The sequence below is a fragment of the Nyctereutes procyonoides genome, unplaced genomic scaffold (assembly GCF_905146905.1).
Source record: "Nyctereutes procyonoides isolate TBG_1078 unplaced genomic scaffold, NYPRO_anot_genome, whole genome shotgun sequence".
Lineage (NCBI taxonomy): Eukaryota > Metazoa > Chordata > Mammalia > Carnivora > Canidae > Nyctereutes > Nyctereutes procyonoides.
Window position 1 is genome coordinate 19,784,690 of NW_026575120.1, and position 25,091 is coordinate 19,809,780.

The 25,091-nt window shown below is 35.3% G+C and overlaps 1 protein-coding gene across 10 annotated transcripts in view; it reads left to right on the forward strand.

Moving 5' to 3' along the window:
* PSD3 (pleckstrin and Sec7 domain containing 3) overlaps positions 1-25,091 on the forward strand; it is a 577,886-nt gene that overhangs the window by 238,584 nt on the left and 314,211 nt on the right. For 9 of the 10 annotated variants that reach the window (XM_055334846.1, XM_055334847.1, XM_055334841.1 and 6 more), the window contains 4 exons: positions 6,651-6,845; positions 7,007-7,087; positions 9,146-9,258; positions 12,018-12,076. In XM_055334846.1, coding sequence (XP_055190821.1) covers positions 6,651-6,845; positions 7,007-7,087; positions 9,146-9,258; positions 12,018-12,076 — 448 coding nt within the window. Of the gene's footprint in view, positions 1-2,630; positions 2,652-6,650; positions 6,846-7,006; positions 7,088-9,145; positions 9,259-12,017; positions 12,077-25,091 lie in introns of those variants that run through there. The other variant, XM_055334849.1, reaches the window with a different exon arrangement.

Below are 25,091 nucleotides of genomic sequence, written 5' to 3' on the forward strand. Positions count from 1 at the left end.
TTATTGAAGTATACATTGCCTGACACATGGTAAGATATTTGTTGACTCTGCAAAAACAATCATACCAGAAAATGACTAGCAGTAGCAAAATTAATAGTACTAGAGGATATAAAGGACTTGGGTACTGAAGTGCCATTGTCCATGTCCAGCTCTGTGCCTCAGTTTCTATCTGTAAAATGTTTATACTACTATGTACTTCATAAAATAATTGAGGATTAGATGAGACAATTTCTAGGAAGCACTCATCTCGGTGACTGGCACAAAATAAGTACTTAGCCAACGTTAGATGCTGTTAGGTGAATGGGAACCATTGGAAGAAGTGTAGCTACTCTGAATAATTTCTCAGGTATATTTCCTCCAAGATTAGATATGCTATCTCTGCAATGCCTGAGAAATGAATATTTTACATAATGATGGCCAACAAGATTTCCTTTCCTTTCTCAAAGGCAATTTTTTATATTTCAGGATTTTAATCTTGCTTATGATATACTTAGAACACTTTCTGACTGACATTCATTCTACCCATGAAAGCTAAAGCATTTGTACCAGTTTTCCTGAATCTGTCAGTTCCAGGCCTTTTATATCTGTCTTTGCAGCCTGAAGAATGCTTCCAGAGTCATTGCATCCTCTGGTCCTTTCATTCCACTTGCAACTGGAGTCATTTCTTTCCACTCTTTGGGATTCTTCTGATTGGCCTTTATCTAGCTTTTACAGTATGAAATTGAAGCAAGTTACTGTTTGTTGTTGTTTTTTATGCACAACTCCCCTAGTATACTTTATAAATGCAGTGGGATGATGGGTAGGGGAAGCCTTGAACCTTTAGCCTAATGTATTTTTTTATCCTAGTTTTATTATCTCAATTCAATAAAAATTTAAATACTTTTTTAAAATTAATTCAAAGTGAATATGAAACCAGACAATGTAACTGGTACCCTCTGCTGATATCAGTCCTTCCAGAACATTCCAGGATTAGTCATAATGAATTAGAAGATTTGTGCTGCGTGTCATTTATAGCATAGAAGACAGTGGAGAATGTGGACACAGCCAGTTCAGTTCTTGCATCCTTTTAACAAATGGCTATTGAATAACTTTAGCCTATTCCTGTGATGTGAATACAGAGTGAAAATCAAGATTGTAGTAGATGAGAGAGACGGGACTTTTAAAAGAAGAGCTAGAATAAAGGTAATTTATCAAGTGCTCTGAGAATGCAGCAAGAGGGAGTTGGGGTATGAGTCTTAAAAAAGTTCTCTCACTAGGGTTCTTGTAGAATCAACAAGAATTTGCAAAACTTGGGGCATCTCAGAATTTTAGGGTAGGGGTAACAAGAGAAGCAAAGGGAGCAAGATGGAACAAGGGTACGAGAGCATAGCTAAAATTCCCGTGTGGCCCAAGCATGAGGAAACTGGTAAATGATAAATCTAAATGATCTATTGGGGTCACCTTGTGAATGGTCTTATCTGACATACTACAGAATATGGATTTTTATCTTGTGTAGGATTTTTATGGAGGCCTTTTATTACATCTGTGGTAGCAGTATGTAGGCTGGGAAAGAAGTGTGGAAATACAGAGAACATAGAGTTTTTCCTTTATATTTAGAGGACATCAGAGAAGAATCAGTAGGTCATGGACAACTGAGAGAAGGTCTTGGTGAAACTATAGAACAATAGTTTAATAAGGAATAAGAATTGAATCACATAAGTCAGTCAAAATAAACCCAGAAGGAATCTATTGTGAAACATACTACCAATTGACAAGGAATGCCATAATTGGAATTCTTCAAATAAGTTTAGAACAAACATTTTAGGAGGTAGGGTTACCAGGTAAAGTATAAGATGGCCAGTTAAATTTGAATTTCAGATAAACATTGAATGATTTTTATTAATGTATGTCCTGTGCTTAAAAACTGTTGTTTATCCGCAATTCAGATTTAACTGAGTATCCTATTATATTTACTTAGAAAAATTGGTAATCCTAGTATGATAAAAAGGTTATGAGAATGCCCCATGATCACACTCAACAATCTGATCCTTCTTTTGATGATAGTGTTACCATATTTGTTTGCAGGTGTGAGGTATGGGCCCCAGTGAAGCATTTTCTGGAACACAGGGAGAACCTTTTGGGGAATCTTTTCTACATTTAAGTGGCTATTAGGGATTTCGCCTTAGAAAATTGTAAAAGTTACTTGTGAAAAAGAAAAGAGAGTTTTTTAAAAAAAGGGAAAATTGAAACTACTGAAAGCATCTAATATTCAGTGGACTAGATGGATAATGTCTTGTGTATTCCAGGAAACAAAATGGGGTGTCATCCCTCCTGAGAGGGATCATCCAGTTTGCTTTATCAAGTGTGAGCAAGGCTGGGTTGCCACTGTTGTTTATGCTCCTGATATACAGTGGCTCTTGTGTTCTGGCTTCTGTTTTTATTAGGGTTGTAAAAACATTACAAAAACTCTAACAGTAAGCACTCTGCCAAGAAAGTGAGGTCATAGTAATATGACCCCACAGGGAGCCAGGTCCTTAGAAGCCCTAGAGACCAACAGATAACTGGACTTGTAGGGCAAAGAGTACTGGGAAGGGGCTTATAAGAGGACATATATTTGGCCGAGGCACCCTGGGCTCTGGGATGAGTTCTTTTTGGGCTCTGTCTGATTGCTGGTAAGTTTATATTTATATTGCTAGGCTTTCTGATTTAAATGAAACAGTTTCTGTTCTTATTCAAGTAATCTCTTAAATCATGAAGTGGGACAGATGAAGCCATCTAGGAATGAAAGTATTTATCCTCACTGTAGTCCTTATTTTCTATTTTATTGAAGATTTTTTTTAAAAAATTATTTATTCATGACAGAGAGAGAGAAAGAGACACAGGCAGAGGGAGAAGCAGGCTCCGTGCAGGGAGCCCAATATGGGACTCGATCCCGGGTCTCCAGGATCACACTCCAGGCCGAAGGTGGTGCTAAACTGCTAGGCCACTGGGGCTGCCCTTATTGAAGATTTTTTTAAGAAGATCCAGAGAAGTCTGATTTTTACAGATTTTTAAATTACCTCTTTTTGATGAATGTAGGGAGAATGAGGCGAAATAGCCTAGGTTGGGCAAGAGAGTAGGAAGAGGGGAAACATAAAGAATGAAAAATAAGAAACAGGAGTGACTGTGACCACTACATTTGAAAAATACATATACTCATTAGGATAAGTCTCTTGTATTTGAACAAAATTTTTGCAGTGCCGTATATCTGGTGTAATTATACCATTTACATGGAGTGATTAAATATATGCCATAAATTTGTCATGAAAAATGAGCAATAAGTGGCAGTGTAATTGAAAAGAAAATTCTTTCTTTGGCATTTGTTTTTTTCTCCATGATAGCTACTATATAGAGTAAGAGAATGCATGCAGACACAACTGCAGGGATTTTCTTTTACAATTAAAAAGATTACTTGATCGTCACTAAAATAGTTCTTGGAATTAATATTTTATGTTTCAGCCATGAATGTGGGAAAACCTGAAATGTGAATTGTCCTTTAAATGAATTTTCTGATATGAGTTTACTTATTATAGCTTTGCTGTATATAGTGATTAAATACTCATTTTTCTGATAGGATGGATTTCATAAAACTGGCTGGTAACTGTGGAGGAAGGTTTAGGATGAAAAAATATTTAAATGTATTTGCCTGAAGATCTCATCATAATGAAGCAATTTTATTAATTGGTATCTGTCTCTGTTGGAAAATTATTTAAGGTGGCTAATTGTTTAAAGAAGGATTACTAAACATCTTAGTTTGCCTGGGACAATTCCAGTTTATGTTTGTTGTCCTGGCATTGACTGTGGTTTAACATTTTACGTTGACTTTAAAAAATGAAGTATTAATCATTAATAGCTACAGTAAAATAAGTCAGCTTGAGTTTGATAAGCCTCCACTTGGTACTTCTAAGCTTCTCCGCAGTCTCCTCTGGGATGTGTGAGTGGACGTGTGCGTTGAACAGAATTTTCACATAGTTGAGTCTAAAAGACAATGTGGGGTAATCTCTCTTTTCCCTCCCTGTATGCTCCCTGTCAGGGACAGCATGTGGAATACTTGTTGATACAATGAGCTCGGAGAGAAGTCGTGAGGGGCAGTTCTCTGCCTCCAGTCTGGTAGTGGTTGGGGATGTCTGGGGATGTCTGGGGATGTCTGGGGCTGTGCGGTCCCTCGGGCTACTTGGTGTATGGGCTGGGCAGACAGTGGCAGGAGCTGCATTTGAGGGATAGTGAACCTGCTAGGCTACCACTTAGTTGGTGTAATTTCCAATTACAATGGAAAATTGTGAGGTAGAATAAGTAACAAAAATAGATATTGAATAGTTCTGCTTAGAAATATGTTCGTTTTTTGCTATAATGATTTTCGTCGTTTATTATATACTGTAAGTTCACAACTAATTTTTTTTATTGGTAGTACCTTTTTAAAAAACATTATAACAATTATAATTACATACTTAGTGATTTTATCATCCCTGTTCCCTCTTCCAAGTGTCTCGGGCTAGACAATAAATGGATACTCATAAATTAGGACAAGTTAAAGAAGAATATGATAGAGCAAAGACCTGCAGAATGAGGCCTCTTGGCCTATTTCAGCCTAACCTGGAATGGTTTTAAGTTTTAAGAGGTTGAAAAAAAAAACCCCACGAAAAACAAGCATGTGTAATAGAGAACTTATGTGTCCTTACCTGAAATATTTACTATCTAGTTCATTACAGAAGAATTTCTATATCTGGTTTAGAGTCTGTGGTAAGTATGTTGGAAGGCTACTTAACGTCTAGTTTATCACAAATGTATCTATTCCTCATTCACCAATTTGGAAATTACTGCATTATTGGTGTCCATGTTATAAATTGCATGATGTATCATTCTATAGGCAGCCACAGACTATAGTTTGTGATCTTTTTCAAGAGCAGAGGTGCTGGGCAGCCCTGGTGGCGCAGTGGTTTGGCGCCACCTGCAGCCTGGGGTGTGATCCTGGAGACCTGGGATCGAGTCCCACATCAGGCTCCCAGTGTGGAGCCTGCTTCTCCCTCTGCCTGTGTCTCTGCCTCTCTCTCTCTCTGTGTCTATGACTAAATAAATAAAAATCTTTAAAAAAAAAAAAAAGAGCAGAGGTGCTCACAGGTGTTTTGCATGGCTTACTGAGGCCCTCTTAGGATGTTTATGAGGTTGAAGTTATTTTATAATAACAGTATACAGCATTATTTTCCTTTTTCACTATATTGATAATCACACTGATGGTACAAAAGCCATGGTGAGGGCTTCAGCACAAATCAACGTAGAGGCACTAAACTGTCCTAATCATTCTGATGTTCTTTACTGTCCTGCATGCAAGATAAAAAAGCCAGTCTCACCTAAAAATTCCTTAATAAAAATTCCTTGATAATTATATTTTAACCCTTGGGTACATACCCTTTTAATTTCACATGTGATGAGATGGAAAATATGCATAAAACACTTCTCCTGATGGTTTTCTTGAGGACAATTTTGTATGCAATTTGAGTTGTGACTTATAAACTAGTTACTTTTTAGGAAATGCAATTTTAGGAAAAATGTTGCCATTTTTTCAGTGTAGATGATAAGCCATGGTTATTGGCAGCCATTTTCTCAAAAATTAATTGAGTAAGCCTATCAATACTTTAAGAAAACAATTGATAGTATTTGTTGCCAACAATACAATTGTGAGCTTTCAGTCAAAACCTAGAACTGTGGAAAACTTCTATCTTCCACTAAAAGTTTAGTAGCTTTTCCGTACTTAAAGATTTTGATGAAGATAGTAGTGGTGACATAATAAACGTGATTTTCAAAACTAGTGTGTAATAAAATGTGAACCAATATTTTGCCAATGACCAGTGCATGGTACAGAATCTTGCCTGGGTAAAAGATCCATTTAAAGACGAAGACAAATTTTAATATGAGTACAAAAAATTCTTTGATACTATATTGACCCTAACCTTTGGGAAACTACCACTTATCTTATTTTAGTGCCATATAAAAAAAAGAATATCTACAATTATCTGAAAAGTATATTAAAATACTTCTTTTTCTAACTAAATTATCTGTGTGGGACTGGATTATTTTAATTTCAACCAAAACAAAATATTGGTTACAAATAGATGTGGCAGTGAGAAACCCAGCTGTCTTCTAGTAAGCCAACCATTAAAGAAATTTGTAAAAAATGTAAATAGTTATTGCTTTTCTCACTAAATTTTATGTTATTGTTTTGGAAGTTATAATTATTTTTAATAAAATATTTATATTCATGAAATGAGCTAGTTATTTTTAAGTGAGTTAGTATTTAAATTTTTTCTTTTTAAATTACTAATATGGTGAATTATCAATAGATATAACAACTCAGATAAACACAAAGGTCTTTGGAGTCCTCCATATTTTTTAAAATGTAGTGGTACTGAGATCAAAAGTTTTGAGAACTGTTCATCAAGGGTTTAAGCCATCACTTTGAAAGATATTGAAATATAACAGCTGGAAGTACTTTTATGAATAATTAAGTATAAAACTATCTCATCTAAATTTTTTCATTTGGTTCTATGGCACGATAATTTCATCAGCTAGTTTCCCTTTTTGTCACATAAAAAAAAAAACTTTTCTGTTTTTTTCTTCTTTATCAATTCTCACAGCAATGCTGGTGTAAAAACAACCCTGCTAGAGGCTCATTCTGAGATGGGGAGCACTGAAATTCTGGAAAAGGAGGCCTCAGAAAGTCTCAGTAATGGTACCCGCAGCAACATAGAAGCAGCCAGGAGGCTGGCCAGACGACTTTATCAACTAGACAGATTCAAAAGGTCGGATGTTGCAAAGCACCTAGGCAAGAAGTACGTTCTATACTAGGGCTGGTGTTTGCATATGTCCTCGTTTGTGTCTCATTTTTATTTTTATTTTTTTATTTTTTTATTTTTTTATTTTTTTTATTTTTTTGTGTCTCATTTTTAATAGCTTGAATTTGAATAACAAAGTCTGTCTTGTTTTCTTATAGCAATGAATTTAGCAAACTAGTTGCAGAAGAATATCTGAAGTTTTTTGATTTTACAGGAATGACCCTGGATCAGTCTCTCAGGTATGATTAAATATCACTTCTGTTCTTTTTTGCTTCCAAATGATTAGTTCTGAGAAGAGAAAGTAATGCTGAAACTAAAATCTGATTTTTCTTTTTTTTAGAGCACAGTGACTTTGTGATCTTAGCCCAGATAAGGCATTAGTAGAATGAAAATTATATTGTTTTTATAAAAACACACATGAACTCATATTTTGTATCTAGTAGATGATGTAGAAAAGAATAGTGACAAAGTAAGTCTTGAGAAGTGGAATCTGGGAATTTGGTTTTCGAATGATCAGTTTAAAGAAGGCACAGATTTATAATAACCAAATAGCCTTCTAAGATGATACTTTGGAATTAATTCATGAATGGAATAAAAATGAATATCACCATACTAATAAGCAGAAGATATCTGCAAAACTCTTTTAGGTAGTAACACATTTTGCTCATGTGTTCAAATTAAAGTTTAATAAACACACTGATCCTCACTTTTCACACCATATGGTACTGTAAATTTCTAGGAGCCACTGAAGGTAAAACCCAGTCAGCAGTTACTCTTATAAACTTTATAATGTGTCAGAGCCTGGAGGAATTGTGAGATCATCTGTGTAACCCTATAGTTTTATAAATCACGAATCTTGAGAGGTAAAGTGAGGGTGTTTGGATTAGAATGCACAATAGTGACTTATTCAGTGGCACTTCGCGTGAATTGAGGGCATGCATAGGTTTTCCCACTGAAAACAGATAAGAGGAGAGGAAATATCTATATTTGTAGTTTGCTTTCTGATGTGGTTTATAAAAGACAGTTATGAAAAACTAAAGTTTGATCAATATAATTTAGATTTAACAAACTAAGATAGCAACATTTTCATCATAGAAATAAGATTTTTTTTTAAAGATTTTATGTATTTATTCATGAGACACACAGAGAGAGAAGCAGAGACACAGGCAGAGGGAGAAGCAAGCTCCATGCGGGGAGCCCGATATGGGACTTGATCCTGGATCCGGGGATCACACCCTGAGCCAAAGGCAGATGCTCAACTGCTGAGCCACCCGGGTGTCCCAGAAATAAGATTTTTGTATGTTTCTTTTAATTGTAAGATTTCTTAGAGCATTTTAAAGGATTTTATTTTTCTTCCCATCTTATGTTCAGGGAAGTCCATATGCTTTGGCAAGTGAGGATTTTATCACTAATAGACAATACTCTTAGTGACTCTGATTTAGATTGGTGTGTGGTTCTAGGCATATTTTTACTTTTCAAAAATTTTTATACATAAATTAATTTATTCTTAACCTAAGGAATAAATTAGGATTTTGGCTCCCAATTTTCTTCTCATATAAAAAGTTAGTAATATAATATGATAATAGGCAAAATAAAATTAACAGAAACCTACTGTACACAGGATAATAATATAGTTGTAATTTTAACAATGTGTCGGTAGCAAATACAATCAATCATACAGCAAGATGACAAACAATGATCCAAGTGTAGTTTTAAAACATAGCCTACATGGTTATGGGTTGGTTCAGTCTTGAGTGTTCTTTGGTTTTTATCTGACCTATCTTTTAAATGGCTACTTGTCACTTAGTCATATGGGAGAGTTACTACCTTCCCAAAGCATTTCTTAATGTATTAACTACATGTTATTGGTATTGCCTTTCATTTTTTATATTGACATTTTATAGAATTAAATAAATTTATATTGAATGGCTATCTAGTAAGTGATTTAAAAAAATAACTGTAGGGATCTCTGGGTGGCACAGCGGTTTGGCGCCTGCCTTTGGCCCAGGGCGCGATCCTGGAGACCTGGGATCGAATCCCACATCGGGCTCCCGGTGCATGGAGCCTGCTTCTCCCTCTGCCTGTGTCTCTGCCTCTCTCTCTCTCTGTGTGTGACTATCATAAATAAATAAAAATAAAAAAATTAAAAAATAAAAAAAGAATTAAAAAAATAACTGTAGAATATCTATCTTACTTTGTATAATTAATTTCTTGTATAGAATTAGCTTTAATTGTCAAACATGAAAAGTATGGTAATCTTTTCTAGTTTCACTTTTTTTCTCTTAAATCTTTTTAAGGTATTTCTTTAAAGCATTTTCTCTTGTGGGAGAAACTCAAGAACGAGAGAGAGTTTTAATACACTTCTCCAATAGATACTTTTATTGTAACCCAGATGCCATTGCTTCACAAGGTAATTTGATGCAAATGTTTATATTTCCAAAAACAAGTCTTATTTTTCTCACTATGAAAGTTATATTTTATTGTGGAAAATATGGAGGATTATACAGAAGAAAATGAAAATCATCTAGATATCTCTAATTATCTGGAGATAACTATTATTCACTGATATATTTGCTTCTGCTCTATTTGTACAATGTTGAATTCGAATCATTCCAGAGGTTTTTTTTTTCCTGTTGTTTCCTTTTCGTTTTGAGCATTTTCTCATGTCATTAAATACTCTTTAAAAAACATGATATTTAATGACTGCCTGATATTCTTTTCTTTTAATTTTTTTTTTTACTTTGCTTTCCAGTTCCATAGTATGACGAGATGCTTTAAGTTGCTAATGCGATCACTCAGAGATTTTACATGCAAAGCATATTGTAATAAATGAAATGCCAGCTTTCTTATTTCTTCTCCCTATACATCTGATCTCTAAACTTCTTGAAGTGCATGTTTGCTTAGTTTTGTGGTTAGGGATAATAATGTTTTGGGAACATTTACAAATCGTACTGGAGTTTGTAGTGTGTCTCCAGTGCTTTGGTTTGATATTCATTGTAACAGCACTGACCACTGACTTTGGTTTGTGATTTTAATGAACTATGAGTTTATATTCATTGTATTATTTTTAAAATGCAACTTTATTTATTTTTCACCCTACCAAAAGGTTTCTCCTCCATGTTGATTCCTGCAATAAAGCAAAATTTTCAAAGGTTGACACATTCATTTGCCATTGGAGAATCTTTAATAAACACAAATCCGAAATAGATCACTAGTACTAAATGCATAAGAAATAACAATTCTGTCTTAGCTTCAGTATTGTCAGTTAACTGGGATGAGTGAACTTATCCCCCAGCCTCTGCCCTCTAGTGTATAGCTAAATTAACTAACAAACTGATCATTAGAGTCACTTCCTCTCTGTGAAATAGAAACTTAATTTTCTTTAGTCCTTTTTTTGATTATATTTAGATTACTTATTCACTGTTTCTATCACTATCAGGATTGAGTAGAGAATGAAAGAGATAGAAGGGAGTTGTTTTTATTAAAACCTCCTTCAAATCTAATAAAATGTTGACATTCCTTTTTTTTTTTAAGACTTTATATATTTGAGAGAGAGAGAGAGAGGAGAGAGCAAGAGAGAGCACAAGCAGGAAGGAGGAGCAGGCTCCCCATTGAGCAGGGAGCCTGATGGCAGGACTTGATCCCAGAATCCTGGGATCATGACCTGAATTGAAGGTAGACACTTGACCAACTGAGCCACCAGGTGCTCCATACGGTGACATTGCTGAGTGAAATAAGGAATATGGATGTGTACACTCAACTGGACATTGATAAGGATACATGAGAGTTGGCTGCTAAGTTTTACAAATGCTTTCAAGGAATTTATTTTAAATGTATTTAAAATTTAATAAACTGGAACTGGAATAAATATACTTTTGGACATTTAGTAGCATCTCCTTAGAGACCTTAATGACAGAAATCACCTACTATACTCAAAGGCATACTCCTGAAGAATAAGTGGTCTTTAATTCATGAATTCAGGAATTAGCAAGGCCTTGCTGTATATTTGGCATACACTAATAAGATTTTTCTGTATCTGCAACCACCTTTGTCTACTATACTTAGATTGAAAAATGGGGGAAAAGAATGGGAGAAGTAATTCTAAGGTTTGGAAATGAGAAGCTTAATTCTTAGTGCTTCTTCTTTTCCTTTATAAAGTAAGGAGAGAGTGATGTTTCTGTCTAAATGTGACATAATCCGTCTGGTTTAAGCAACATTTTCCCCCTGAATATTTTTCAATCTTTACAGATTATTGTATTTTTCAATCTTTACAGATTATTGTATTATTGTATTTTTGTTTGATCCATAGTATCCCGGACCAGTCAAACCTACATGTTGCCTTTAATGAATTGTCGAGAAAGAGGATAACTGTTCCTGCCCATATGTTTTTAGCCAGAGAACTGATACCCAGACAGTACAATGAAAGACCCAAATCTTAGTTTTCTTTGACTTTTGCTTCTTTCTTCACTTTCCTCCCAGGAAGTAAAAAAAAAAAAAAAAGAAAAGAAAGAAGAGTAGCAAATGACTTATTTTCGCTTCTGTATCTTGTGTTACAGAAAATTGGGAAAATATAAATAAAAAGATAAAAATTATCTCACTATCCAGAGACAATAATCTTTTAATATAATGTTATATATTATTCTAAATGTATTTATATTTAAATGGTACCATACTGCATATAATGTGTTTTTTATATAATAATTTATTGTGAACTATCTATTTCAACATGTATACTTGGACAACATTTTTAGTGACTTAAACATAATAGGATTGTGTTTTTGGAGGGTTTTATTTACTTGTTCCCCATTGTAAGCAACGTTTCTTTGGATACACTTGTATTTTGTATAGATCTTTATTTCCTTAGTGAAAAGCCCTATAAACTAATTTGATATGTCAAAAGATACTGTTTCAAAGCTTAAGGTATGTACTATCAAATTGCCCTCCAAAGAGGGAAGAATAATATAGTTTATCACCAACAGAGTTCAACTCTGTACACTGAGGTCCTTTTAATAATTTATCTATTTCTTGTCTCCCTAACAGATATGATCAATGGTGGCTAGCTACATTATTATGTGTTCATAGGTTCTTAATGTATGCTACTTTAATGATAATAAGGAATCCAACAGGAAATAGCGAATCAATGCTTTCTTTCCTTGTCTCTTCTCTTAGATGGAGTCCATTGTCTCACTTGTGCAATGATGCTTCTTAACACAGATCTCCATGGCCATGTAAGTATAGGTGTGTGAAGCTGTCTTAGAGAAAGTGAAATATCTTGGGCTTATCTTTGCTTTTGCATTCACATGTGCTTTTTCTCTGCCTCCCTACTCTCATTCTCTACATGGCAGGTAGGTAAATGTAAATCCTTGGAAAAAGAAATAACTTTATGAGCATAATTCACTTAAAAGTGAATATATTGTCTACATGTGTGGAATTGTCTTATCTGTAGTGAGTGTGTTCTGTATCTTCTTTCTCCAGTAGATGGCAGAGACAGAGCATTTGCTTTTTTGTTTCATTTTTTTGGTTAGCTATTTGGGTTAATATTTGATGGAAAGGGGATATAAGTTAGATCTGAAAATATTAACTGTATTTTTACTAAATACAGTAGCTAGCCAGTCTTAGGATCAGCCTTTTCTACACTTCTCAGTTCACATTGGCCTTTTACTAGTTGAAATATCAAAATAATCTAATTACTGTCTCATCTTCTATTTAAGATATAGAGTGAAATTTAATTTCTAATTATATATAAATTTTTACCTATCATAGATGTGAAGTTTTAGCATTCACTTAAACTTTATATTAGAGAAAATGAAAGTGTTTTTGTTTAATATAGGCCAATATATACTTAGCACAAAAATTATTTCATTAGTCCCAGGTCCATTTATTTTGAAGAGAAAACCAGGTTTCTTATAATTAAAGAATCTAGATCATTCCTTGATTTGCTATACAATGTATTTTGCAATTTAAAAAAAATCACATTAAAAGAACTAAAACTTTAGGTATCCATCCAAATTTGATTTCATATTCCAAAAGGCTATATAATTTCCTTAGGAAAGGCAAAATGGAGCTGTATGGGGCCATTGAGATGGTTTGAAGGGAAAATAAGTGTTCTATCATCAGAAAAATGAAGAAGAGTTGTAGTGATAGTTAACATTGCCTTTGCAAACCTCACAATACTCAACCAGGAAGTTCCTACTGCAATTTGCATTAGAGGTAAATTTAGAATAACCTATTGATTCAGAGATACGTGTCCAGAGGTGATGCAGAATAAAATTAGTAGATACTTTCGAAGGACATTTTGGGGTCATGGCATCGTAATACATCTTGGGGAAATGAAAGTACTAGGATTCCCATAATGTGAGCCTTGACATGAGAATCAGAATCTAAACTCATCCAGCTTGTAATGGGGATGACCGGTCAGTGGACAGTCCTGACCACTGTTTTTCTCTCCTTTCTTCTCTGTCTTATGGTGACAGTTACAATCCTGTCCCCATTCTTTTCCTCCCACATAATTTCTCAACTTTCAGCTGAAAGAGACAATTTTGAATACTCTTGTCCACATATAACTTTGATCCAAGTCAGTGAGTTCCAGCATGAGGTATCTTCTTCACATGAGATATTTTGAGGTCTCCTTCACATACAGTGGTTTTGCAGTTAGTGTCTGTTGACTGAGAAAATGTGTAATGACCAAAAAAAAAGTCCAGTAATACTCTCAATTCTTATTTAAGAGTTGAGGATCTCATAGAACTTCTGTGGTAGTTGCTAGATGGGAGACTGGTTTCTTTTAAAACCTGAATTACTTTGTGGAAAGCTAATATTGCTTTAATAATACTTTCAAATAAACTTGTGTCTTATTAATCACAATACTTTGAAACATAGTAGTAAATAAAGGTGTGAAGATTGTTTTTTATTCAGATAACTCAGCATACTTGATATCCAAACTAGCCATGGGCACCCTAGTGTCTATGTCCATAGGTTCAGAACCACAAACCTCAGATTTGCTCTTGCTCTGTCTTCAGACCACTTTTGAATAACTGGAAAGAGATTAAGTGGAGCATCATACTTCTTTTTGGCAACTAGAATGTAAGAGTTTATAGGTAAGAGGCAGTATACAAATGAGCAGTTTAATATTATCCTGATTTATGCCAATCATACATATTAACACTTGGCTATAGTGACAGAATTACGTATGAGGGAGAATATTATAAGTACAATAGCATCATCATATTTTTAGTGATTATTAGTTCTTAGCTTTGTTTTTGAAAAATGTGTGCTATATATTTAGGATTATCTGTTTAGGTTTTAAATAGTAGAGGTGCTTTTTAATCCTTAATTACAATGGATGCTGTTAAAAGTTTGCTGAATATATAGTAGTTTCATAAAAACTAACCATATGAAAATGTGTTTCTTTTTCTTCCAACTCTGGATTCACTTAAAAAATAAATTTTCCTTCTAGGTGGTAAGTTTTTATCCATAATTTTGGATGTAGCTTCTCTTGCATCATGATTGCCTGATTTATTGTTACAGTATTTGTTTGACTTAATAGCATGGCCCCTTTGAAGGTGAATCATTCAAAATATAAAGTTGAATTATTTCCAGTGTTGGCCACTTTTCACCTCCTTAGGCTATACTGCCTAGGCCATCATCACCTCTCATTACTTAGTCTAATACTAGAATAATCCTCTTGGGGAGTGAACTAATATAAACCATTTTCTTTTTCTTCCTTACCATTTTGCCATGATAGCAATACAACAGCATGATCTTTCTCAGAAGTACTGAGATAAACTTGTCCTCATGCTTTCAGTGGGGGAGGCATAACTTGGGAATTAGCTTCTTTTGGCTTTTTTTTTTTTTGTGTGTGTGTGTGAATCCTCCTTGAAAGTTTTATTTACTCTAAGGAATGATGATACATTGAAAATGCACTGGTATGGGCCTTTGTTCGTTCTGTTAACTTTCTTACTAATAAAATGACAAAACGAATACTAATAATATAGCATATCTAATAGCATATCTAATATAATGTTATATGTTGGAATGCCTTTCTGCCTTTCTTTTTAAAATTTATTCTATCATTCAACAAACACAGTATGTCTACTCTATCCAAGTTCTGTGCCATTTGGGTAAGGATCGGGAATGAATGAGACATTCATGGAAGTCAAATTTCATTTCTGGTAGTGTTGGTTAGGCTGATTTCCATTACTCCTTTTAACTGAAGAATGATAGCAGGTAAATGAGGTGCTATGGTGGAAAAGTACTGGGGTGCTATTTTAATTATACCTTAGATTATTGAATTTCACTAAGTAGCCTGGGGGAAAAAAAACAAACTGAAGAAAATGCAATATTTTTGGGAGAAGTTCATTCAGATGTTATAATTTTGTTGGAGCTAAAAAACGATGATTCTCTTTCTTACCTATTTTTAAAAATATGAATGGCACATCATTATTTTAGCAATAGTATTGACTTGGTTTTGTTTGTCTGCATGTGGTTTATTCTCTTAGATGAATTAAGTATTTTATAATTATGGTCACATGGATAATTTGCTATAAGTAATCTCTTATTTTTAAAATGCCTCTTCATCTGTGAAATATGTATGTAAATTAAATTTTTGCACATACAGATAAATTTCTATTAAAATAAACTCTAGAGTTAATTTTTCTCTTACTGTACTAGAACTAAGTTGTATTGATGTTTAAACTACCAATGTGGAAAGAGCTGAAAATCTGAAAATCTTTTTTCTTTAAAGCCTTGTGTTTTATTGGAAATAGTATGAATAAAAAGATTTTGTCATGTTAGAATAAATTCAAACCTATTTCTTTTCTGGACTAATATTCAAATGTACTTTATTGACTCTAGCTCTCTGGTACTTCTATCATAGTTGAGATTCAACTATCTGCCAGGATTATCACTTGGACCGAAGACAGGTATCAGGGGCAGGACAATAAGCAGGAACTTCTCACCAGGACTGGACCCTGAGGTGGGAGGAGGTTTTAGATATAGACTGAGTTGTAATGAAAAGTGGGATAGATAAGTATAGAATCAGTTGGTCAGTTTCACAACTAGAAGTCAAAAGAGATCTATAAGACAGTGGCTGCCAGGGTCAGACCATGGTCAAAAGCAATAGCCAGGACATTATTTTTAATGTGGCTTAAGATTTTTAGTAGCAATTTTACCCGAAGTATCTTATGTTTTTCAGTGATGGCAGGAGCTAGCCCTCTCTGCAACAGGTGTAAAGGGGTTGGGGGTGTGGTTCTGGAGTGGTGGCTCTGTGTGGCTCAGGCAAGAAGCATCCTGTAGATATCTTTGGGATACTCTGAGTGTGTTGAGTATCATCCTCAGTGGTCTGAGTTTAGTGTATGAGGCAGGTCCTTACTGTTTTTTTTTGTTTTGGTGTTCAGTTGTAGGTTGAATAAGGAATAAAACGCAGTGGGACGCCTGGGTGGCTCAGTGGTTGAGCATCTGCCTTCGGCTCAGGGCATGATTCCAGAGTCCCGGGATCGAGTCCCACATAGGGCTTCCTGTATGGAGCCTGCTTCTGCCTCTGCCTCTGCCTCTGCCTCTCTCTCTCTGTGTGTCTCTCATGAATAAATAAATAAAATCTTTAAAAAAAAAAAAAGGAATAAAACCCAGTTAGTATACCATACTGGTAGGGGGCCATAAAGAAGTCAAGGAATCAAGTATAGATTTTGTTAATAGAATAGTGTTAAAAAAATATATATGTAGTTCAGTTTGACATAGGTCACAGCAGTCCATTATTTTCCAGTCTGTAAACTGCACTGGTAATTGTGTTTTTAATTTCTAGGTTTGCTCTGTAGGATCATAGAGTTTTAAATGGCAGGTAAAATATTTGGTTTATTATCAGAAGTGGAAAATGACTATTATAAGTAGAATTGTTTAATACATTTAGTTTTCATGTATGCTGTTTTTCCTTTCTACTCACAAAAGCATCACAAACCTTTGTGAGGTTGATAAGTAGGTTTAATATCCTTAGGAAAGCTCTTGCTGTGATTATCGTTATTGTAACTGGAAGCTACCTTAAGTACCTTTTGTCTACTGCCCTCCCTCCTGGATAGCTTTCTTCTCTATGGGCTCCTCTCCTGTCTGTGCTGTCCCATATCCTTGATATCCTTGATGCCCTCTGCCAGGAAAGCCATCCCTGGCATTCATTAATTTTCCTAAGTTTTACCCTACTGTAGATTCTAGCCTTGTTCTTAATTTCCATTCACCCAGCACAACTCCCATCCCTTGGGAATCCTCTTTTCCATGTCCTTGATACCAAATCTTTCTTTTCACCTCTTTGAGAGCTTCCCAGCCACCGTGACTTCCAGAAGGCTCTCATTCCTGGGGCTTCTCAGTGATATTGGTAGTTCACCGAAGCATCAGGTCTAGACCAGAATTGTCAAAGGTTTCTGGTGGGGTGTTGGGTTCAGTTTTACTGTTACTGTTTCTCTGGTCAGAATGAGCATTTTGGGGATTGCCTGACAACTTTAACCATCAGCTGTGGAAATGTTATACAGAAAAATGTCTTGATTTCAGATTTTTAAATTTTTTAGAAGATTTTATTTATTTATTAGAGATGGAGTGAGAGAGAGAGAGCACAAATGGTGGGGAAGGGCCGAGGTAGGGACAGAAGCAGGCTTCTGGCTGAGTAGAGCAGGGAGCCGGACATGGGGCTCAATCCTAGGCCCCTGAGATCATGACCTGAGCTGAAGGCAGGCATTTAACTGACTGAGCTACCCAGGCACCCCTCAGATTTTTCAATTTTAAAATGACCTTTAAGATACTGTCACAGGGATCCCTGGGGGGCTCAGTGGTTTAGTGCCTGCCTTTGGCCCAGGGCGTGATCCTAGAGTCCCTGGATCGAGTCCCACATCAGGCTCCCTGCAATCTCTCTCTCTCTGTGTCTCATGAATAAATAAATAAATAAATATCTAAAAAAAAAAAAGATCCTGTCACATATGACTATGTGAATTTTCATAGGAATGCTTGCTTACTTAATCATGTCACAGTTAACCGTGTACTGGTGCATTTTCTTCTGTGACTGCTCAAAATGAAAGCCTCCTTTCCTTTTTCTCTTTCCTCCTTTCCTTTTCCTTTTTTTCCCATTTCTTTCTCCTTAGTCACCTCATACCTCTTCTTTCATTCTTCACTTTTTTTTTGTAGTTCTGCTTTTTTAAGAATAGGTTCATACATGGAAAATACAACTCAGATATCAGTTGGGTCAGTGGGCTCATTTAGGGACCTCAGGTAGTATAATTTATACATTATTCAGTTGCTGCGTTCCTTCTTACTATTATGAATTTTTTACATTAGTACAGTCATTAGTAGAAAATGATAAAAGAAAGTAGATGAAACTCCATATTAGGTATGTTTTTGCTCTTTCTTCCTGTGAAGTGAGGAAGGTGATTGAAACCTCTCACCTCTAATTCCATTATTTAAGTTAATATTTGTCCTAAAGTACAAGTTTAGTCTTTGTAATATGATAATGAGGTCAGTATCTTTTCCTTTATCTTCTCAAATTTCAGAGGAAACACTTTCTATGAAGTTGTGATAGAATCTGCTACTACAGTACTTCTCAAACTTGATAGTATCACATTCCCTTTATACTCTTAATTCTTTTTGAGGGCTCCAAAGAACCTTTGTTTATATCCATTAATATGTACTATGTTAGAAACTAAAATGGATAATATTTTAAAATATTTATTAAGTTATTTTAAAGTAGCATTAATTAATTCATTAACTGAATAACATACTATTTTAAAATGAGTGGATTTCATATTTTAGTTTATTTTTAGGTGTACAACATAATGATTCATTATTTATATATATTACAAAATAGTCACCACAATAAGTCCAGTTAACATCTGTCACCATCCATGTTTATAATTTTTTTTCTTAGGATGGGAACTTTTAAGCTACTCTTAATTTTCCAACATTCACCATGTGACTGTAACTACAGTCACCATGAATTACATTATATCCCAATGTGGTATTTATTTTATAACTGGAAGATTGTATCCTTTTTAAAAATTGAAGTATAGTTGATATACATTGTTAGGTTCTGGTATACAACATAGTGATTTGACAGATCTCTATGTTATGCTGTGCTCACAGCTGTAACTACCATCTGTTACCATACAATGCTATTACAATACTTTTAACTATTTTCCCTATACTGTACTTTTTGTCCTGTGACTTGCTCACTGCATAACTAGAAGCCTGTGTCTCCCAGTCCCCTTCACCTATTTTGCCCAACTCCCCATCCTCCTCCCCTCTGGCAGCCCATCAGTTTGTTCCTCTGTATTTATGAGTCTGTTTCGGTTTTTCTTTATTTTTTTTCACTTTACAAACACTTATTTTTTCAAGTTTTTTTTAAAAGATTTTATTTATTTATTCATTAGAGACATAGAGAGAGAGAGAGAAAGACAGAGAGAGAGAGGTAGAGACCCAGGAAGAGGGAGAAGCAGACTCCATGCAGGGAGCCTGACATGGGACTCGATTCCTGGTCTCCAGGATCAGGCCCTGGGCTGAAGGCGGCGCTAAACCACTGAGCCACCCGGGCTGCCCTTTTTTCAAGTTTTTATTTAAATTTTAGTTGGTTAACATACAGCATAATATTCGTATCAGATGTGCAATTTAGTGATTCAGTACTTACAAAGAACACTCAGTACTCATCACAAGTGTGCTCTTTAATCCCCATCACCTATTTGTTCATTTGTTTTCAGATTCCACATATAAGTGAAATCATATGAGAATAATTCTTTTTTATGAATAATAATTATACTTAGAAAAACAAAAAAACAGTGAAAAGAATAGGATTGAAAATTTTTTGCAAAACTCTTTTATATTTCGCTTAATAGAAGACAGCTAAACTCTCTGCTGCTGTTATTTATTTAGTTGCAGGATGTCACAAGTAATGTAGCTTCTAGAAAACTCCACTATAACTTATGAGAGAGAGTGACAAAAATGTTCTGAGTATTATTTTGACACTAGGTTTGACCTCATGAACACTCTGAACAGGATCCCTGAGTCATACTTTGAGAAGCACTGTGTTACAGTATTATTATCAGTTGCCATATTTTTTTCTTTATACCACTTCTACTTCTTTTGTCAATGGTAGTTTATTACACAAGATGCAGGAAAAGTCCAAGTAATAGTTCAGATATCCCTAAAAGCTGAACTTCTAAAACTTACATTAGCTCTGTGATTGGGGTTTATGAAAGAGTACATTAAATATCACAGTCATAGCTACTTGGTTGGAAATTTACAAAGGATGCTGCTTTGCCTGCTAATCAAAATATAAAAAAATAGACACCTGAGGGTGGCATAATACGATTAAACGTATTTGTTAGAGAAGAGTACAGAACAAAAACAAAATAGGATCTTACAGCAGAGCTACGGAACCAAAGTAATTACCGAGTTCGTAGTATGGTTTTTTTTGTTTCGTTTTTACCATTTATTGTAACATGTTGGAGAGGGTGGGGTTGTCATGTGGGAAGGTATGGCTGCTGTGTTTTTAGTATCCCAGGATTTATGGGGCCAGATTTTATGAATGGATCATGAAGGCTTTTAATTTCTCTGAAAGCATGTTTCCCACAATGTTTCCAGACTCTACATTATTAAAAAAAATTATTTTAGGGTTATTTTGCCTAATTCTGCAACCTGTAGGTCAGAGTATATATATTGCATTCTGTTTTTCTGGGTATTCACAGGAATACCTGGCTTTGCTAGCAGCTCTCTCTTGCGACTGAGTTTGGGTTAGGTCTTGACTGGAGCTTTAAAGAAGGCTTCAGACGAGATCGGGCGCGTTCAGGGTAGTATGGCCATAAATGGGTAGGAAATATCAGAAAGGGAGACAGAACATAAAGACTCCTAACTCTGGGAAACGAACTAGGGGTGGTGGAAGGGGAGGAGGGCGGGGGGTGGGGGTGAATGGGTGACGGGCACTGGGGGGCACTTGATGGGATGAGCACTGGGTGTTATTCTGTATGTTGGCAAATTGAACACCAAACAAAAATAAATTTATTATTAAAAAAATAAAGAAAGAAGGCTTCATACCTCCGGTTGTCAGGGAAGGCATGCTCAAAGCAAAGACCTGGTCACTCTTGTGCAGAATTTTGGCCAGCAACTTGAATGGTTTGTAGGTGAGCCTAAAGAAGGAATGTCTTCATCTTAACTTTGCCCCTTTGCTCTCATTGTTACCACTAAAGTTGGGAGCTATCAGCTGATTAGGAAAAAAATGCCATAATTTTAATGGTAAGGCACAGAGTACATCAGGATGCCTGGATGCATGCTTCCTCATGGTGTTGTCCTCAATACAAATGCCACTTCCTTCCAGTTTTCTTTTTTTTATTTAAAGATTTTATTTATTTATTCATGAGAGATACACAGAGAGAGGCAGAGACATAGGCAGAGGGAGAAGCTGGCTCTCTGTGGGGAGCCCGATGTGGGACTTGATGCCAGGACTCCAGGATCATGACCTGATCCCAAGGCAGATGCTCAACTGCTGAGCCATCCAGGTGTCCCTTTCCAGTTTTCTTTTAGATCAGGGGTCAGAAGGGTACCTAGCTGGCTCTGTTGGTGGAGCATGTGGGTATAGAAATGACTTAAAATTAAAATCTCAAAATAAAAAAAAAAAATCAGGAGTCAGCAAAGTATGAACCATAGGCAAAATCCAGCTAACAGTCTATTTTTGTAAGTAAAGTTTTATGGAACACAATCACATCCATTTCTTTACATCTTCACACTAAAATGACAGTGTTGAGTAGTTGTAACAAGGACCTCATGGGCTGTGAAGCCTAAAATATTTCCTATCTGGTTCTTTCCACAAATTTACAGAACTTTTCTCTTCTACATCCCCTATCCTTAGTCCTTGAAACCTTCTCTCTCTCTCAACAGTAGTAATGTTGAGGATGATCCTTTTACTTGCACTCTGAATGAGAACATGTTAAAAACATCTGAGTTCAATTTTTCAGAAATAATACATTTATCAAAGAATTTCTCTCTAAAAGGGATTTAATGTATCTTTAAAAGAAAACAAATGGAATAAACAGCTTTTTATTTTGTATTATAGGAGAACTTAGTTGAAAATAGCAATAAAGGGGCACCTGGGTGGCTCAGCAGTTGAGCATCTGCCTTCAGCTTACGGCATGATCCTGGGGTCCTGGGATCCAGTCCCACTCCCCTGCAGGGAGCTTGCTTCTCCCTCTACCTATGTCTCTGCCTCTCTCTCTCTCTGTGTCTCTCACAATCAATAAGTAAAATTTTTTTTTTAAAAATAGCAATATAATCATTTTGGAGAAAAGCCTTAAATTTTTCTGGGGTATATGAACCTCCAGCCCTGGGTTTTTCTTCTTTTTGCTTAATATTTTCTCTCATTAAGGATGCTGCCTTAATTGGCCAAATATTAAAATTTTGGGCCTGCCTTATTTTGGGACATCAAATAAAATTCTTACTTTTTGTTGGTTTTCCATTCTGCATGTTAAATTTTAGGTTTGATTAAAGATGCCTCTTGGTTTTAAAGTTAATTATCTAGAGATTCATGTTCATTGAACATCTCAGATTATATTGGAAATGCTGCGTTGACTTCAATAACAATTTCTGTGGCTCTCAGTGTATCAGGAGGCTTTTTCACATCTCTATGCTTTATTCGTTTAATGGAAAGGAATCCAGAATATAAAAAGTTACTATAAAATTACTGCCTTGGCATGTAATTGGCCAGCATTGGTTTCAGAGCAAGCCTACTTTTTTCCAAAGTTATGAATCAATTTGGGAAGAAAATAGAACCATGTCACTGTGTGAGTTTCTCTGTGATAGCTATATATGGTTGAGATACAAAATCAGTGATTACAGCTAGCTTTGTTCAGTGGACAGTATTTGAATAACAGTATTTCAAAATAATTGATACAATTTGCTATAACAAGAAGGAAAAATCCAGGTATCATGTGAAGGAGTGTTTCTCAACAAAGAAATGAAGACAAAGACTTTACTTCATTTAACTTTTAATTCATGATAAAAATGGTATAAAGGGCAGCCCCGGTGGTGCAGCAGTTTAGTGCTGCCTGCAGCCCGGGGTGTGATCCTGGGGATCCAGGATCGAGTCCCACGTCGGGCTCCCTGCATGGAGCCTGCTTCTCCCTCTGCCTGCGTCTGCCTCTTGCTCTCTCTGAATAAATAAATACATAAATCTTAAAAAAAAAAAAGAATATTAAAAAAATAAAAATAAATACAATTTAAAAAATGGTATAAAAACTCAGGGAACGTTTAAACATAGATGTTAGTAAGGCATAATGGACTAATGAGAACGTTTGCCTTTCCTCCTAGGCCTTACCTAGAAATACCAGGGAGTCAGAGGAGGAGAATAAATAGCAGATATAAATAGCCTCAACTAATGAAATATTCAGTAAGTTGTTGGGCACTTGGACTAATAGAAAGCCATTTATCTTGGTTATTTTCTTGCATTAGTCAGACAAATTGAGGCACCTGGTGTTGGGTTGATTATACAAATTCTTCCTTACTATGGAGCACCCAGAATGTATGAATTGTTTTTGTTGGTTTGAATTCACATATCCATTTTCCCTCTAATTGCTCTTTTCCTAATTGTTATTTCAAAATATAGATGAGTCAGAATGGTATCTTTAAACTAAGGTAGTCTGTGAAAATATAGAAAAAGTGAAACGCTTAAGTAAGTAATAAAATAAATCTGACTTTAGAATGCAGTATGATTTTATAAACCAAAATAATGCCAGAGACTTTACCATTGTTTTTAAATGTTATAAAACATAACAATTGTTAATTAAACAATGAAAGTTTTATTTATACCATATAATAGAAATTTATGGTGCCCTAAAGAAGCTTTTTTGACTTAGTGGTCTTTAAACATATTCTCATGAATCTTTCAAAAGAATTTTGAACAAAAAATAGTATCCTTCCATTTTAAAGATGTCCTCTAAATTTTTTTGTTATAAGCTTAAATAATTAAAAAATAATTTTTGATGTGGAGAGTATTGACATTAACAAATATTATTTTGGGCAGCCCTGGTGGCGCAGCGGTTTAGCGCTGCCTGCAGCTCAGGGCGTGATCCTAGAGACCTGGGATCGAGTCCCACGTTGGGCTCCCTGCATGGAGCCTGCTTCTCCCTCTGCCTGTGTCTCTGCCTCTCTCTCTCTCTCTCTCTCTCTCTCTGTCTCTCATGAATAAATAAATAAAATCTTAAAAAAATAGTGTTTTGTTAGAGTCTAAAGGTTATACTGAGGGAATAGTACTTCCAAATGACAGCAAGTACTTCTGAGTATCTGTTCCTTCAAAGAACAATGAGAAGACTTGCAAAAATTGGTCAAAAAGCAATGTTCTCAGAACTTTGGAGATTAACAAAGGCTTACAAACAATCCAAAGAATGTTAATTGAAGAAAACAAAAAAACAACTGAATATCCATAAGAACAGTAAAATTTGTGGTGTTTTCACTTGCAAGATTATCATTCCCCTCTCCCCAGCTCCACAGTAGTCTTGAAAACCAGTAGTCTCTGACAGTCAGTAAAAAGTAGCTGTAAAAACCAGAAGTTTAGCATTCACTGGAACGGGCAGTTAGGAGCTCCTTCAAAAGCCCCATTCCCAGGGAATTGTCATTATTTGAATTGTCTGGAAGCTCCCTGGAAAATCCTGACTTGCAGAGCTTATTTATCTACTGTCTCCTGGAGCATTGAAGGTGTTTCTTAACACACACAGAACCCGATGCAAAAGCATTTAAGGAAATCTCTATCCAATAATAAGCTGGCTGCTGAGCTCACTGAGACTTCAGAGGTCAACGTTGTTCCTGAACAGCAAAGATTTAGTTCAGGAAAAGCCACTAAAAAAAACAATATAGTAACAACAAACAGGTGGGAAGGGGGAGGAATCTGATTTATAGATTTGCCACATTATTTAAAATCTTTAGTTTTCAACAAATAACTATGAGACCTGCAAAGAAATAAGAAACTATGGGTCATACACAGTAAAAGAAAGAAGTCAATAGAAACTGTCCTCAAGGAAAGCCAGACTTTGGGATTAAAAATATTCAGCTATGTGCTGTCTAAAAGGGACACTTTTTAGATTTAGAAACAAATAGGTTGAAAGTTAAAGAATGAGAAGAGTAGTACCATGTAAACGGTAATGGGCAGGAAGCTGGTGTTTTTATGTTAACATCAACAAAATATACTTTAAGACCAGAATTACTAGAAACAAAGGCATTTTGTAGTGATGAAAAGGTTAA